The sequence below is a fragment of the Zerene cesonia genome, chromosome 12 (genome assembly GCF_012273895.1).
Source record: "Zerene cesonia ecotype Mississippi chromosome 12, Zerene_cesonia_1.1, whole genome shotgun sequence".
NCBI classification, from domain to species: Eukaryota; Metazoa; Arthropoda; class Insecta; order Lepidoptera; family Pieridae; genus Zerene; species Zerene cesonia.
In genome coordinates, this window is record NC_052113.1 from 1,644,155 (window position 1) to 1,658,337 (window position 14,183).

Below are 14,183 nucleotides of genomic sequence, written 5' to 3' on the forward strand. Positions count from 1 at the left end.
ACCACTTCACGCCGGTTTTCTGTGAGGGTGTGGTAACTTCCCCGGTGCGAGCTTGACCCAATTTGTGCCGAAGCAGTGTTCGACTCCCACTCTAAAAACCTCTAAAAACCTCATTATTCATTTAAAGTTCTTCTAAAACTTAATGACTTCCCGAAGAATACTCTATTTTATTTATTCCTTTTTTATTTCACTACAAGCAAAAGTGCACGCCATCCTTCAAGCTAACCTCTACTATAAATTAATGGATTAAAACTCACCAACGGTGTACAATTGGCGCTATCCCTTGCACCCAAATTGACTTCTTTCTCCAACGCCAAGCTGTTATCATCTTGTCGCCATCTCAGCAATGCTGTAGTCAACTTCGTGTAGCCCAAAGCGGCAGCTAAATGGAGAATAGTGGAGCCATCTTCGCTGGGCTCCGTGGCGAACCCTTCTGAGGTGCCGGCTGATCGCACACTAAGGGACTGGCAGAAGGTCACCAGACGATCCTCGAATTTTGGATTGGAGTACAGTTGAACGTCCTCCACCTGAAATCGGGTTGAGTGGGATAAGTCTTTTAGATAAAATAAAGTAGTAAAAATTTTATTTTGCAAAAAATGCTAAATATTTTTTGTTCAATATGGAACTAAAGTTAACGAACAGGTTCCATCTTAATATTTATATAATGTATTTTACTTAAAGCTCTTTGAATATACAATCGCTTTTTTTTTCAACTTGACGTAGTAGGTGACATGTGAAACTTTGGTGAACTACGTCTTAAGATATAGTGTAAAAAAATTTATACCCTATTAACAATACACCAACTTTAATCTTTTAAATAAAAGTAATCAAATCTCTATGTGAAAATCATAAAGCGGTGGTGCTAAGAATTGTATGTATGCACAAAATGTAACCTGATTATTATCATCCATTGGTTCCGTTTTCAATTGCAGTCGTCCATGCAGCCGCTGCAAGCGCTGCAGCAACGAGAACCGCCTCAAGTCCAGCGAAGGCAATGGAGCAGAGGCCGGAGAGGTGGGCGCGGGCGCTGGACCGGCTTTATACTCAAATACTACAGTATCAGACACCACGCGCCCCCCACGGGCTACTTGTAAAGCGGCGAGACCAGCTTCGTGGGCTGGAATCGATATGACAATACTTGTATATTAAAAGAAGAAGAAATATTTGTTGAATTAAGAGAATATGAGCATTAGGTAATGAAAATATATAATAACACTATGCTTCTACAATCTATACATTAAATACACGCCTTGTAAATAGTTACGAATAACAATAATAAGTGAAAATTCACTTATTGCGGCTATAGGAACGATGATATTTACTGAATATAAGAGTGTAAATGTGATTTAAATTGTTCTGAAAACATAAAATGTCAGGAACATGACACATTTTTTAACACGCTTTATTAGCTTCACCTGTACGTTTGTTTTATTATCCTTATTAGGATCGCTAGGATTAAAAAGCATCCATGCGTATATATGTGATGTTGTAAAATATTTAGAAATGTAAATATTACATCCGCTATATGACAAAAAAGATGGAGACGCTTCCGCTTCCGCTTTTAAAGAAGGCTTCCGAACGAAATATAACACATTTTTTATCGAAATACCAAGTTCATAAAAAAATTATGTATAAGAACAAGTGAGACAATTTATCTGCTCCTATCTTGGTTATGATTTTACATAATATATTAAACCTGGTCTTACCTGGACAATAACATCTTAGCAGACCATTTTGCACTAGAATCGATGGCACAGGGAAGTTGTCAAATAACACCGTATATTGATCAGATGTCTCGGTCCAAGGGCCAGCTACAAGCACCTTCACTCCTCCCTCAGGGTATGCCCACTCGGGGGAATAATCGGTAATGCTAAGTGCCCCTTCGTTGTTGCAGTCAGTCTGCATTTTTTCATTACTGTCTTCAGTTGGAGGCGAGTTATTATTGCATAAGGACTGAAAATAATGACAAATTGATTAAACGATTTTGGACACTAAAGCTTACAATATGTAATGAATTCGTTGGAAAAATTTCAATTATATTCAATTAAGCTAAACTGTTCAAACTACGTGTGTTATAATACAAATATGAATATAAAATACACAAAAAGGCACTACAATTAATAGGCACTTAAAAATGTTTAATATATTTAAAAAATGATAAAGTTGTAAACATGTAATTGAGATAGATAACATTGAAAAATTTCAGAATAAAGATTTTATTGAAATATTTTTCTATTTTTCGTCTATTTTGGATAAAGATTATCGACATTTTTTGTGACTTTAGATATCTCGTTAACTATTTATTTTAAAATCTCAAACCCTACTTTTTAAAACCTAGCAAAATACATCTCATTAAAATACGAGTACATATCCGTGAATTTGTTTCATTTGAAAAAATATACTTACGATAGGATTCGTGGAAATTGAACTAGGATCAAGCACTTCCAGCTCGGGAAAATCGCCTAACATATCAAAAGCATCCAAATTGACAAACACATTATCATCAACCACGTGAGTGGGTGATGCTACAGCCTCACAACTCTCTATAAAGTCCATTGTATCTATGCCAGATACCATAACATTCGCCGTCTCGGTAGACCGCACTACACTACGGTCCAACTCACACGTCGGCATATTAGCTGATAAGGTTTTCTGAATGTCCTCGTGTGATAATTCCAACGTTTCATCGAAAAATCCACTCGAAGTTTCTAAATGCGCATCTGTTCCTAACAAAACTAACGTATCATCACAGTTTTCCGTCTGCACCTTATTCTCTAATCGCTCTAATAGATCCGGATATCGAGATGGCGTCGCCGGTGCGCTTGCTATAATGTGTCCTCGACTTCTCGGTTCTACCTTTATTTTCCTATCAAAGCTTTCTATATCCACTTTTCCTTCTATGCGAGTCTCTACTTCGAATGTTTCAGTTTTATTTATACATGACGTTGGTTGATTGTCGGGGATTTCCCTCTTTAAAACGAACGTTGGTTTGTATTGCTGTCGATATCTGTCCCTGGGCTCTTCGCAGACGAATGACGTGACTGATAGCGGTGACACTAGCGAGGAATGCTGCTGAGTTCCATTACTTGTTCCATTCAGTATGAGTAGGCCTCCACCCCCTTGAATTTGTCCCAAAGAAAGAAGCAGAGGCGAAGACTGGGTCGATGTTCTATGATCCCTTGTATACTGCCGTGGAGGTTGGGCCATGGGTCGTGGTGACGGACCAGTAGTTGAGGACACGTGGTGGTCTGACGCTGGTGGTTTTGATGCCTGAATGCGGCGCAACGGGTGGGCGCACGTTCGTGAGTCTTGGCAAGTAGAGTCGGGACAACCACACTCCAGCTGCCTCGCCAACGCTGCCGCACGAGCAGCTCGTTGTTTCTCCATCAACTGGCCCACTATGGCTTCTACTGTCTCCGCCGTCTGAAACATTTTGCCCTGAATTTTAAATAATATACAGAGTTCATATTCGCTAATTAATATTTAATTTACTACAATTCCAATAACACCTACCGAAATTTCTAGTTCGTTGTTGAGATCAGGCTCATCTTCGCTGAAGACTGAAATGGGAATAATAATTCTTCATTAAAACAGTCAACAAAAAGCAAAACCAGAACAGTTATAAAATTTGATAAATACGAGCGAAATATTAATACACTGATACACTGATGATTTCAAACCACGGTAATAAACATAGTAAATGTTGAACATTGCTTTAACGATCCACATTTATGAGGATCAGAATTAATTGGTCATAATTAATTTATCACTCGCTCTCTTTATAAATATGCAATGAGGAGGGCGCTGGGCTTGTTGCGTTTTAATTTACAGTACTTAACATTTATGAAAGGCGACAGGGAGACAACTATTTGATTAGAACTCAGCCCTCTGCCAAGACCATTTAATATGGTAATAAGTTGCCGCAAAAAGTTTACACGTATTTTTGTGCGCATAAATTCAAGGGGGAACCTAATGGCGATAACGTCATGTTTTCTTGAATTTTAATGGGTCTCTTTTTAGGTGATTGCATTTTTATTAGACATTATGGGTAATAAATTAAATGTCATATTATTTATGGTTTTTTTTAATATTTACGAACACATAGACCCTTTACTTTAATATAATAATTATGTAAATCCTACAGAAAATTGATTTTCTATCGTTTTGTTGAATGAATTAAACAATGAAGAGATTTTAAAGTCACATAGATTATTTTTTTAACTTCTTTGGTCTTCTTGATATACTTACCTAATGATAACATTATTTAACATGCAAATTGATTTTTATAAACTTATACATAAAAGCGACAACAACTAAACATACCTATGCATCACAAATCCAAGGATTAAATATGAATTTTCATCAATTACTCCTTACACAACCGAAATATCATTGGAATTGACTTCAATCACCAATTGTATCGTCAGTTATTAAGGTAAAACAAAAAGGTGTTACATTTTAGTGTCCTCAGTACTCACACATGGGTTTTAGCTGGCTGACGAGTTCATCCTTCGTCCACTCCTTTTTGTCGGCCCACAGCGCGAGGCTGGGGGCCACGGTAGCCAGTTTATTGTCGTCAGGGTATGGCACGTTCAAGTAGTGGACCAGCACTATATCCGGGTTCTGAAATTGGACACAAATAATGTTGATTTCATTTGGTAGATTGGCATTGATTAAATTCGCTTATTTGATGTGATTGCTTCATGTTTTTGTAAGAGGGACTATATTTTTGTTTTAGTGATAATTTCTAAAAGAACTTACTTTATTTAAACAAGGTCATTTAATGATCACGAATCAAATTACAATTTATTGTATATGCTATATTTAAGACGCTTAAGACTTTAAAGCTATATTCATTTTTGTATATTCTTTCAACAGGGAGTATTTATATATAACGATATTATATTAAACCTACAATTAATATAAGAATACCGGTACATACATTAGCTCAGAATTAATTTTAAGGTTGCCACAAAGAAGTTTCCTCGAGCACCCATTTTAAAGTCTAAGCATCATCAAGCGACGCTAACGTACAGAAATATTCAGGTCGTTAGCATTACATAGATTTAGTAGGCGAATATTGCAGCGAAATAACGAGCGAGAATTAAAAAGCGGCATTTGAGGAGGGCAGAGCTAAACGACTCTCACGCAGTTAAACCTATAAAATAAGTAAACAATATTTTAATTTTCAACGGGAGAGAATGTAAAACGGAGTGCGCAGTAATAACTATCCATTTGTCTTCAAAATGGTTGCAATAAACATGGCGGCATTATTTATGTAATGGCCGCTGAACAGGGTTGCCACTCCACACGTGCACTTTATTGGAGTTATTGTGGTTTTTCATTAACTCGCTGTTAACGTGATAATTTGTTGTAAACAGTTGCCGGCTAGTGCCACTTCACCATCACGAATTTTATATAAATTGTTTTAAGTTTTAGTTTAGTTTTTTTCAATAACGCTGGTATCTGTATATTTGACTCTACCTGTTAATGCATTTTAATTTTTTATAAGAGCAGTAAAATAAGAGACTTCATGCTTTATTTTATTTGTTTCAGATAAATTCATATGTTTCGATTAACGACTAATTCTTCAAACATATTTATTCATTAAAAAAAAAGATATACATCCACGAATCTCAACCAAAATATTTAAATAATAAAAATGTAAAAATTAAAACAACGAATAAATAAAACAAAATAAAAAGCAATATACGTCAACTACTTTAAACAAATTCAAACAAACATACGATTGTCAACCCTTAAATATAAAAAGTTTTATTACAGTGAAGTTAAAAGTTTGTCCAACCATTTCGTAGGGGCAAATCTGAGACTATCCTGGATTTATTATCATAGACAAACAATAAACAGATAAACAACATGTTTATTGTAGTTGGGGATAAAAATTGAATGCGAGACTACAAGCATTTTGGTCAACATGTTAACATGGTACAATTAATTTTATGAATTATTGATGCTTAATGGTTATGATATTAATATCTCGCTATTAAACTTGCTAACGAAGTAATTAATATGACTGGTTTGAATTTTCAGGAAGTGAATTAATTGTTTTATTATTAACATCGAATAAGAGCAGAGAATTAAAGTTGCGGTATATTAAATATCATCGTTTTTTATACAGTTTATTTAAAAATAAATTGTTTTGTATGTAAAGTATTAGGACGAAGCATTAATTTCTGAAAGTGTTATAGCGATCAGAATTTTCTATAACGCTTCATTACTTCTAAGCCTGAATCCACTTAATCATTTGATTAGGTTAGTATAAAGCATTAGATCTAACAAATATTTGAACACTCACAAAGAATATTAAGTGTGTAATATACGATAGAGTTAAGGGGAAGCTTTTCTAGCTTTTCTTTAATTGATTTAGTTATGTGAGGACGCACAGGGATATGAGGTCCTCGTGAGTCTAGAAGGTTCTTTAGCAGTCGCTACTTACCGTAGAGAAACCTGCCTGCTCATTTGCCCTCCTGTCCTATAAAAGAGATAATTACGGTAATTACAAGTACTGAACATATTCCAAATATAGTTCAGGCTTGTGTGAAAGAGAATCTTTTATTATTATTGAATTTAAGGACGAGTTGACAATAGCAGTTTGCGATGAGAAAAGAATCAATAAAACAATCGCCTTAATAATGTTTGCAAGTCATTTGTTTTGTCCGATGAAATGAACATTGAAATGAACTATTATATTACTCTTTTACTCAATATGCGATAACTTCATAGATATGTTGTATTCCTAAAAAGGTGAAGTGATTTTTGATTTATGTTTCGTAAAGTTTTATTTTTCTATTAGAATTACACGCCGTTTAAACAGTTTTAGTAATCAATACATACAAACATATCTTTACTTCATTTCATAAGTATTAATTCATAATATTGCGTAAATAAATCGCGAAACAAAACTCCCAATTATCCAATGTAAACGATAACTCCAATCGAACGCAAAAAAAAATCACTAAAACGCAGTTAAATATTGACCATCACTTAATTAAGAGTATCAATAAATCCTCATCGATATTTATTCAGTCTAAACAAACTTATTCAAACTAGTGCTGTCCCACCGATACCCATATCGATACCGTGGACACCTGTTACTCGTATCGAATGCATCGCAATCAGAAATTCAATTACGCAACGGCGTTTTGGTCGCAATCTAAACCTACTGTCGAATTCATGGCGTTTTCCAAATGCCATTTTATAATGGCCGGTCGATGTGGATAATTAACGTACAGCGGTGGAGAAAAGTGCATTCTATTTTGTTTGTTTATCTTTAAAAAATTCCACCATAAACGTCTAAATTATTATATTTATTCTTGCAAATAAAGACGAGCGTTTTAAAAGATACAATCAAAATATGCATTTTTATACGTAGATGCTAGTTTAACAATATCAGCCATCAAACAGTTACTTATATAACGTTTACATAGAGCATGATTATAATTGTAACATCTTAATTCATAATATACTGTTATATCCAACGCGATTGAGAAGTATTAAAACAAACACAATCGAATAAATTGAATTTTTCAAGCATAAAATAAATAGCTGCCTATTTAGCATCAGCGCAAACTGTCGGAAAACACTCGCGCAGATTAAAATATTAAATGATAAATCACCTAATATGGGAAATCTAACACGCGCTATTAAAATGACAAAGTAGCTAAAGGATACAATTTTTCAGAGTCAGCACCAAAGCTTTTACGGAGATATAAAATCTTGAAATACGCGCCTTTGATACCTGCCTCATGAAATTGATAGAACCGCGAATTGGACTTTCCGCTTCAATATTTCTGATATATTTTCAGTTGAAACGCTCGAATATTAATGGAATTTCTCAAACTTGCCGCATTTATACGGAGCCAGATTCGTTGCTTTCATGCACGTGAGTGAGATTAAACGGAGGAGTAAACATCAGACTCGAGAGTAGTCACATTATGTAAGAGCTTGATTGAAATGCTAAGATTTGATGGCTCCACTTTTGATATGAATACGATTTCACTATGATTTATTTGAGGAACATTACTATAAAATCAATAGACATTAATAGGATATTCCGTAGCGAATTACGTAGCCACGCCTGAACTAGTTTGGTACTAAATAATAAATTATGTCTAAACGTTTCAGGACATAAATATTCAATACAATACTAGAGGATTTAGTATGTGGTATTCTTTTTAATATTGAGTACTAGCTTTTCACCCTATTTTCTCCAAACAGGCCGTGATTTTCCCGTATAGTTCCCGTTCCCGTAAGATTCTCAGGATAAAACTAGAACTGATGTCTAGAGTCTCAAACTATCTCTGTGACAAATGTCTTGTAAAACGGTTCAGTGGTTTAGGCGTGAAGAAGACACAATCAGACAGAGTTACATTATCATTTAGTTACTACTAATTTAATATTATAATATAATAATATAATAATTTATAAAATTTTAAGGATTCCTACTATTCCTCAGTTTAAAACAATTAATAATAGTAAAAGCCCCATAAGTTCAAGAATGTGTATCGTGAAAATTGATTTAGTTATAACATTTGAACGTACAGTATTCCAATTATGAATAGGTTAATTATATTTTATTCCAAATTTTGAATCTGTTTATTTCAAACAGCCCACTTTGTTAATGAACTAAGATAAAAAGTACCTTTGTTTCTGGGTAAAAATTCCACTATCTAACTGTGAAACAATTTTAAAATAGTTCAAGTCGTATTTTAACTGTAACAAGCCAATAGCATAAAAAAATCAAATCTTTCTTCATATGAGATCGTTTATGATTGCACAATATTATGTATCGTATGCCCCAATATCTTAGGGTTGCTGAAGCAAAGATAGTGACGACAATATCCTCTTAGTATTTTCATTCTTTTCCAGTATTTAAAATCGATAAAGGACTTCCATTATAACAAAACGATTGTGGTGGCTTAAAGCTTTATTTATGTAATAATTTATTTATGTTATATTAATAAATTGAATTTGGAGTAGATATGTGTAACATCTGAATCTCTCAATATCTTTTAACAATTTTTCGCCAATGGAAAATAACAGGACATCATAAATTACGAGCCGCTTCTTCCAAATTCGCCCGGGATATCGCGAGAAAATGAGAATTTCACTCTGTGAAGTACGATAAGTAAGGCACTAGCTCTCTGATGATAAAAGAATTATTAAAATCGTTTAAGTACTTTTTAAATCATCATACCAAACACATAATAAAATCCTTTTAAATATAAGTATAGATAGACTATCTATATATAATAATCATTATCATCAGCCCATATATATGTTCCCACTGCTGGGACACAGGCCTCCTATGATCGGTCGGGATTTAGGAGGGAAATAAAAATTGTACGAAAATCAGATCAATCATTAATAAGAAATTTTGAAAGAATAGAAAAAATTTGATCACGAGGCAGGATACGAACCTGCGTTTTTTGCCTAACCGTAGCAAATTTTTTCAATTCTTTCAAATTTCTCATTTATAAAGCATTTCAATGCTATAAAACTAAAAATTAAATTCAATCATTAATAGTTAAATAAGTAGATTGATAGACAATAAATTCTGTAAGAATCAATTGTGAAAGGCTAAGATATCAGACTTACAAATTGTTACATAGTTATCTAATGGAAAATATGTTTGGAAAATATGCTTTTGAGTTGTAAATAAAAAACAAATGGTTTACCTGCAATAGCCAGTAACATCTTCGATGGAATGTCGGGAGTATGGCCGAGTGGACATAGCAGCCATAAATGCACTGAAAAATAAATTTATATTAGTGAAAATTATTATTTATTCAATATGTATAAAATATAACAGTATTATGTTATCTGTGATTAAACACACAGGTGACTGAGTATAACAGAATAATGAGAGCAACAGTATGTTAATCTGATAAGCTAGAAATTTTACCCCTAAGGGGATAAAATAGGGGATGAAAGTTGGGAAGCTGCGGGCTACAGCTATAATACATATTATTATTGGGACTGTAAGACGTTATTTTCAAGCTGTAAAGATGGCTCCGTGTAACTCTTAATCCTACTTTATCCCACTAGTATTATAAATGCGACAGTTTGTAAGGATGTGTGTGTTTGTTGCTCTTTGACGCAAAAACTACTGAACCGATTACAATGAAATTTGGTACGTAGACAGCTGGACAGCTGGAATAACATATAGTACCTTTTTATCCCGATATTCGTACGGGATACGGACTTACTCGGGTGAAACCGCAGGGCGCAGCTAATTAATAATAAAATTAACAATTGAAAAGTAATACAATTATGACATATAAAAGTGAAACCTCTTTAGTGTAAACATGCACGAAATTAAACGATAACAATTACGCAATTTCGTGTCACATTACAACGCAATTTTTCATTAACCACGCATTAAAAATACGATACAATCCGCATTGAAATGTTAAGTGGATTTAACATCGAAACAATATTTTAACGAAAATATATATTTTCCTTACAAAATAAATCACGGAGCAAACTTGATAAAATAATAACTGTAAATCAAATTTGTACGTGATTGTATTCTCTTTTAAATAAATGCACAATATTTGCTGTGTACCTCAAAAACAATTGCATACTGTTTCAACTGTATTTCCTTATATATGTTAGTAGCTGCGCCCCCCGGTTTTACCTTCGTAAGTTCGTATCCTGTAGGAAAATCGGCATATAAAGTTGCCTATATGTTATTCCAGTTGTCTAGGTACCAAATTTCATTGCAATCGGTTCAGTAGTTTTGTGTGAAAGAACAACAAACACACACACACATCCTTACAAACTTTCGCATTTATAATATTAAGTAAGATAAGATAGGATAGGATAGTAGGATTTCAATATGTGAATTTTGATTCAGTATTTTAGCCGATTCCGCACGAGATTGTGCTTAGCCTGAATGATTCTATATCCGAGATATCTAAAGGGAAAATTATTTTCATTTCAATAAACTGAATAATTATATTTCATACTAAAATATATTAACATATAATAAACAACGTATACAATTAATTATCTTTACCACTTTCTCTAACCACTCGATTCTGTGATGCGTTTATTATTGAAATAGCCCAACATAAAAACAAGTTAGATTAATTTAAAATGTTTTTAATTTATATTATTATAAAAAAAAACACTATCTTAACTAATATTTCCATTCGGCTCGGCAAGCATATTGTTGAGCATTCTACGACAAGATGGAGCACGATGGCCCACCTTAAGAGAGGCTTATATCCAACAGTGAACGGAAAAAGGCTGAAGAAAGAGATTTAACTAGCAGCAATTGATTTTATTTGTAAAAATAATAGCTAGTTAATCGTCTGCTTAACGCATTATGCCAAAGTTTTATCAGCTGGAATATCATTAGCGGACTAATTAGTGTCATAGCCGTTTCAAGACTAAACTATCACTATAAGTATTCTCAACAATTTAAATAATGGGTACAATTAGGTATGCTACTATCCTAAAACATAATATTCTATTTCGTTGCCATTAAATTGAAGAAAGTTTGTTTGTGAAGTCGAAATGCTTAGTTGTAATGGCAAATCTTCATTATCATTAAGAATCCTTTTACTCACCACCAGGATTAAAGCAAAAAATAGCGTTCCATTAAACGGCTAAAGAAGTATTCCTTTAAGATTTTCATTGTATACATTGCAATTAATGTATATACTTATAATGTTTAATATATATTAAGGCTACTACATACAAACTGACGAATTAAGTCAGTTCCTTGTAAGGAATACATATGTCTTTCCATATTTCATACGAATTTCATTAAACAACAGTCAATTTATTATCAATCTTAGCATATTATTATTCCAATAGCCTTTGAAATAACAACAAATCGAATGACGAGCGTAAACCAATTGGATAATAAACAAAGCTATTAAAATTTTACATTATTTAATTATAGAGAGGAATTAACAGAAATCTGATTAAGTGAACTATTCGAACGGGAATGCTTTTATAGTAATTCGGGAGAGGAATGCTAAAGTTCAAATGTTCTAAAACAAGCCTAACCCGCAATTGGCACCTGAACTAACTTCGTTATCCGGAGAGCCTTTGTATATTGCTGTTCGAGTCATGGGAGACTGCGGGCTAATATTTTTTCATTTATATGACTATATATAAAGTAAGACTTTACCAAGTAGTTTATTTCCAAATGGCTGAGAAATAGGTCTTTCATTATGTTTATTTTTAAACCATGTTGCAAAAACGAGGGAAGTGCATGGACTATATTTGTTTTACTCGATAGCTCCGTGGGTTACCAATCGATTGATAACATTATTTTTGTGTTTTATAGAAAAAAATTGTCATTTGTTATATGTGTCTCTTTTAGAATCGGGAGTGGTTCCTCCGTCCAAGTAACGTCAGTGAAGTTATTGCAGGAAAAAATATGAACAATGCTCAATAAATCAAATTATGGTGAAAATTTATTACTTTGTAAAGTTATGAGAAGAATGTTTTAAAAAATGCTTATTATCACGTAGTTGAATGACTTAACATTGTATAAATCAAATAAAGAGTTTTATTTATTTACTTTCCAAAACAAAACCTCGATCCCAAACTAACGAAAAAATATAATAAACAAAGTTGAAACTCAATGTTTGATGCGTGTAAATAAATGCATTAAAAAGTCCTCATTTTACCATTAAATCCTATAAATGCGAAAGTTTGTAAGGATATGTGTGTGTTTGTTGCTCATTCACGCAAAAACTACTCAACCGATTGCAATGAAATTTGGTATGTAGACAGCTGGACAACTGGAATAACATAAAGGCAAGTTTTTATCCCGATATTCCTACGGAATACGGACTTACGCGGGTGAAATCGCGGGGCACAGCTAGTAATGAATAATTTAACAGAAAGTATCCCTAACGTTCCGCCCAATACATTGTTTTTTTCTTAACATTTCGCTTGTGTCTTGTACCGAAACTTAACTCAGTGGCAACAGTTGTGGTATGTATTATTCAGAGCTACGTGTTCTAGCCGTTCATAATAATATTATAAATGCTAAAATTTTCTATAAGTTTTATGTCACATAACTATTGAGATTCTTGATCTTGAGATTTATCTCTTCAACCTATGTTTACATAGGTTTATTGATATAATTGGTGATAACTGAGACTATGTAACGTGGCGTGTTTTATAATGCCCAAGAATTGATCCATTTAAACAAAAACGCGGTTAAATATTACAATTATAAAGTGAAGTCCCTACTCCCCAGTATGGGGATGTATGGGTATCTATGGGGCAGATGATATATATCTGTTCCACTGATCGATTTTCTATGTGGACAAGTTGGTGATCAGCCTTCAGTGGCCTGCCAAACCGAGACATTTTTTTTTATTGTGTACCCACCGGGAATCGAACCCAGGACCGTTTGAATCTACGCTCATACGTTAACCACTGTACCAAGGAGTCGGTTGCAATATCACTACACGTAGTTAGGAGGTACCCCTAACAAAGCGTCTAGTATTGTCTCCGAGACGTCTTAAAGCAATACTAAATCCAGTGTAGGAAAGTGATGGTACTAGATCTATAAGGCTACTTTTCCCACGCTGGAGTTAGTACATCAGACGTCGACGTTACCTCCCAGGAGTGCTTCAAAGAAAGGATAGCTCTCATAGCTTGAACCGAAAGCCAGCAAGTGGTTAATAATATATTATTCAGCGTACAGCGCGGGCCAACCATCTATTTGTTCAGTTTGCGGTTTGTGCGTGACGATCTTTATTTCATATGTGGATGGAAGATACAAAGTTAGTATCGTGTGGATTAAGAAAAAAAATCCTTTTTTATTATTTTTTTATACAGTGATTCACTAGCGTTTGCCCGCGGATTCACACGCGTCAAATTTAGAGGTGTTTAATAGATGTTATTATACATATAAAACTTCCTCTTAAATAACTCTTACTATTAAATAACCAGATCAAAATCCGTTGAAAAGTTTTAGAGATTTAAGCTTACATAGGGACAGTCAGAGAAAGCGACTTTGTTTTACACTATGTGATTCATAAGTCATTCATTTGAACATGAGCAAGGAGCACCTTTAAATTGGTAAAATACAATTTAAAGGTGCTCCTTGCCCACAAACCAGCTGCTTTTTAGAAGCCGGTGTCTTCAATTTATAATGGCAACTTACCATTAAATGCAGACATGAA

At 33.8% G+C, this 14,183-nt stretch overlaps 1 protein-coding gene across 3 annotated transcripts in view; it reads right to left on the minus strand.

Moving 5' to 3' along the window:
• The window catches only part of LOC119830890 (calmodulin-binding transcription activator 2), a 165,092-nt gene that overhangs the window by 16,602 nt on the left and 134,307 nt on the right, over window positions 1-14,183 (minus strand). For 2 of the 3 annotated variants that reach the window (XM_038354075.1, XM_038354077.1), the window contains exons 6-13: window positions 9,699-9,770; window positions 6,458-6,493; window positions 4,479-4,623; window positions 3,514-3,560; window positions 2,407-3,438; window positions 1,707-1,953; window positions 894-1,117; window positions 258-527 (exon numbers count right to left, since the gene is read on the minus strand). In XM_038354075.1, the coding sequence (XP_038210003.1) occupies window positions 258-527; window positions 894-1,117; window positions 1,707-1,953; window positions 2,407-3,438; window positions 3,514-3,560; window positions 4,479-4,623; window positions 6,458-6,493; window positions 9,699-9,770 (2,073 nt within the window). The remainder of the gene's footprint in view (window positions 1-257; window positions 528-893; window positions 1,118-1,706; window positions 1,954-2,406; window positions 3,439-3,513; window positions 3,561-4,478; window positions 4,624-6,457; window positions 6,494-9,698; window positions 9,771-14,183) is intronic. The other variant, XM_038354076.1, reaches the window with a different exon arrangement.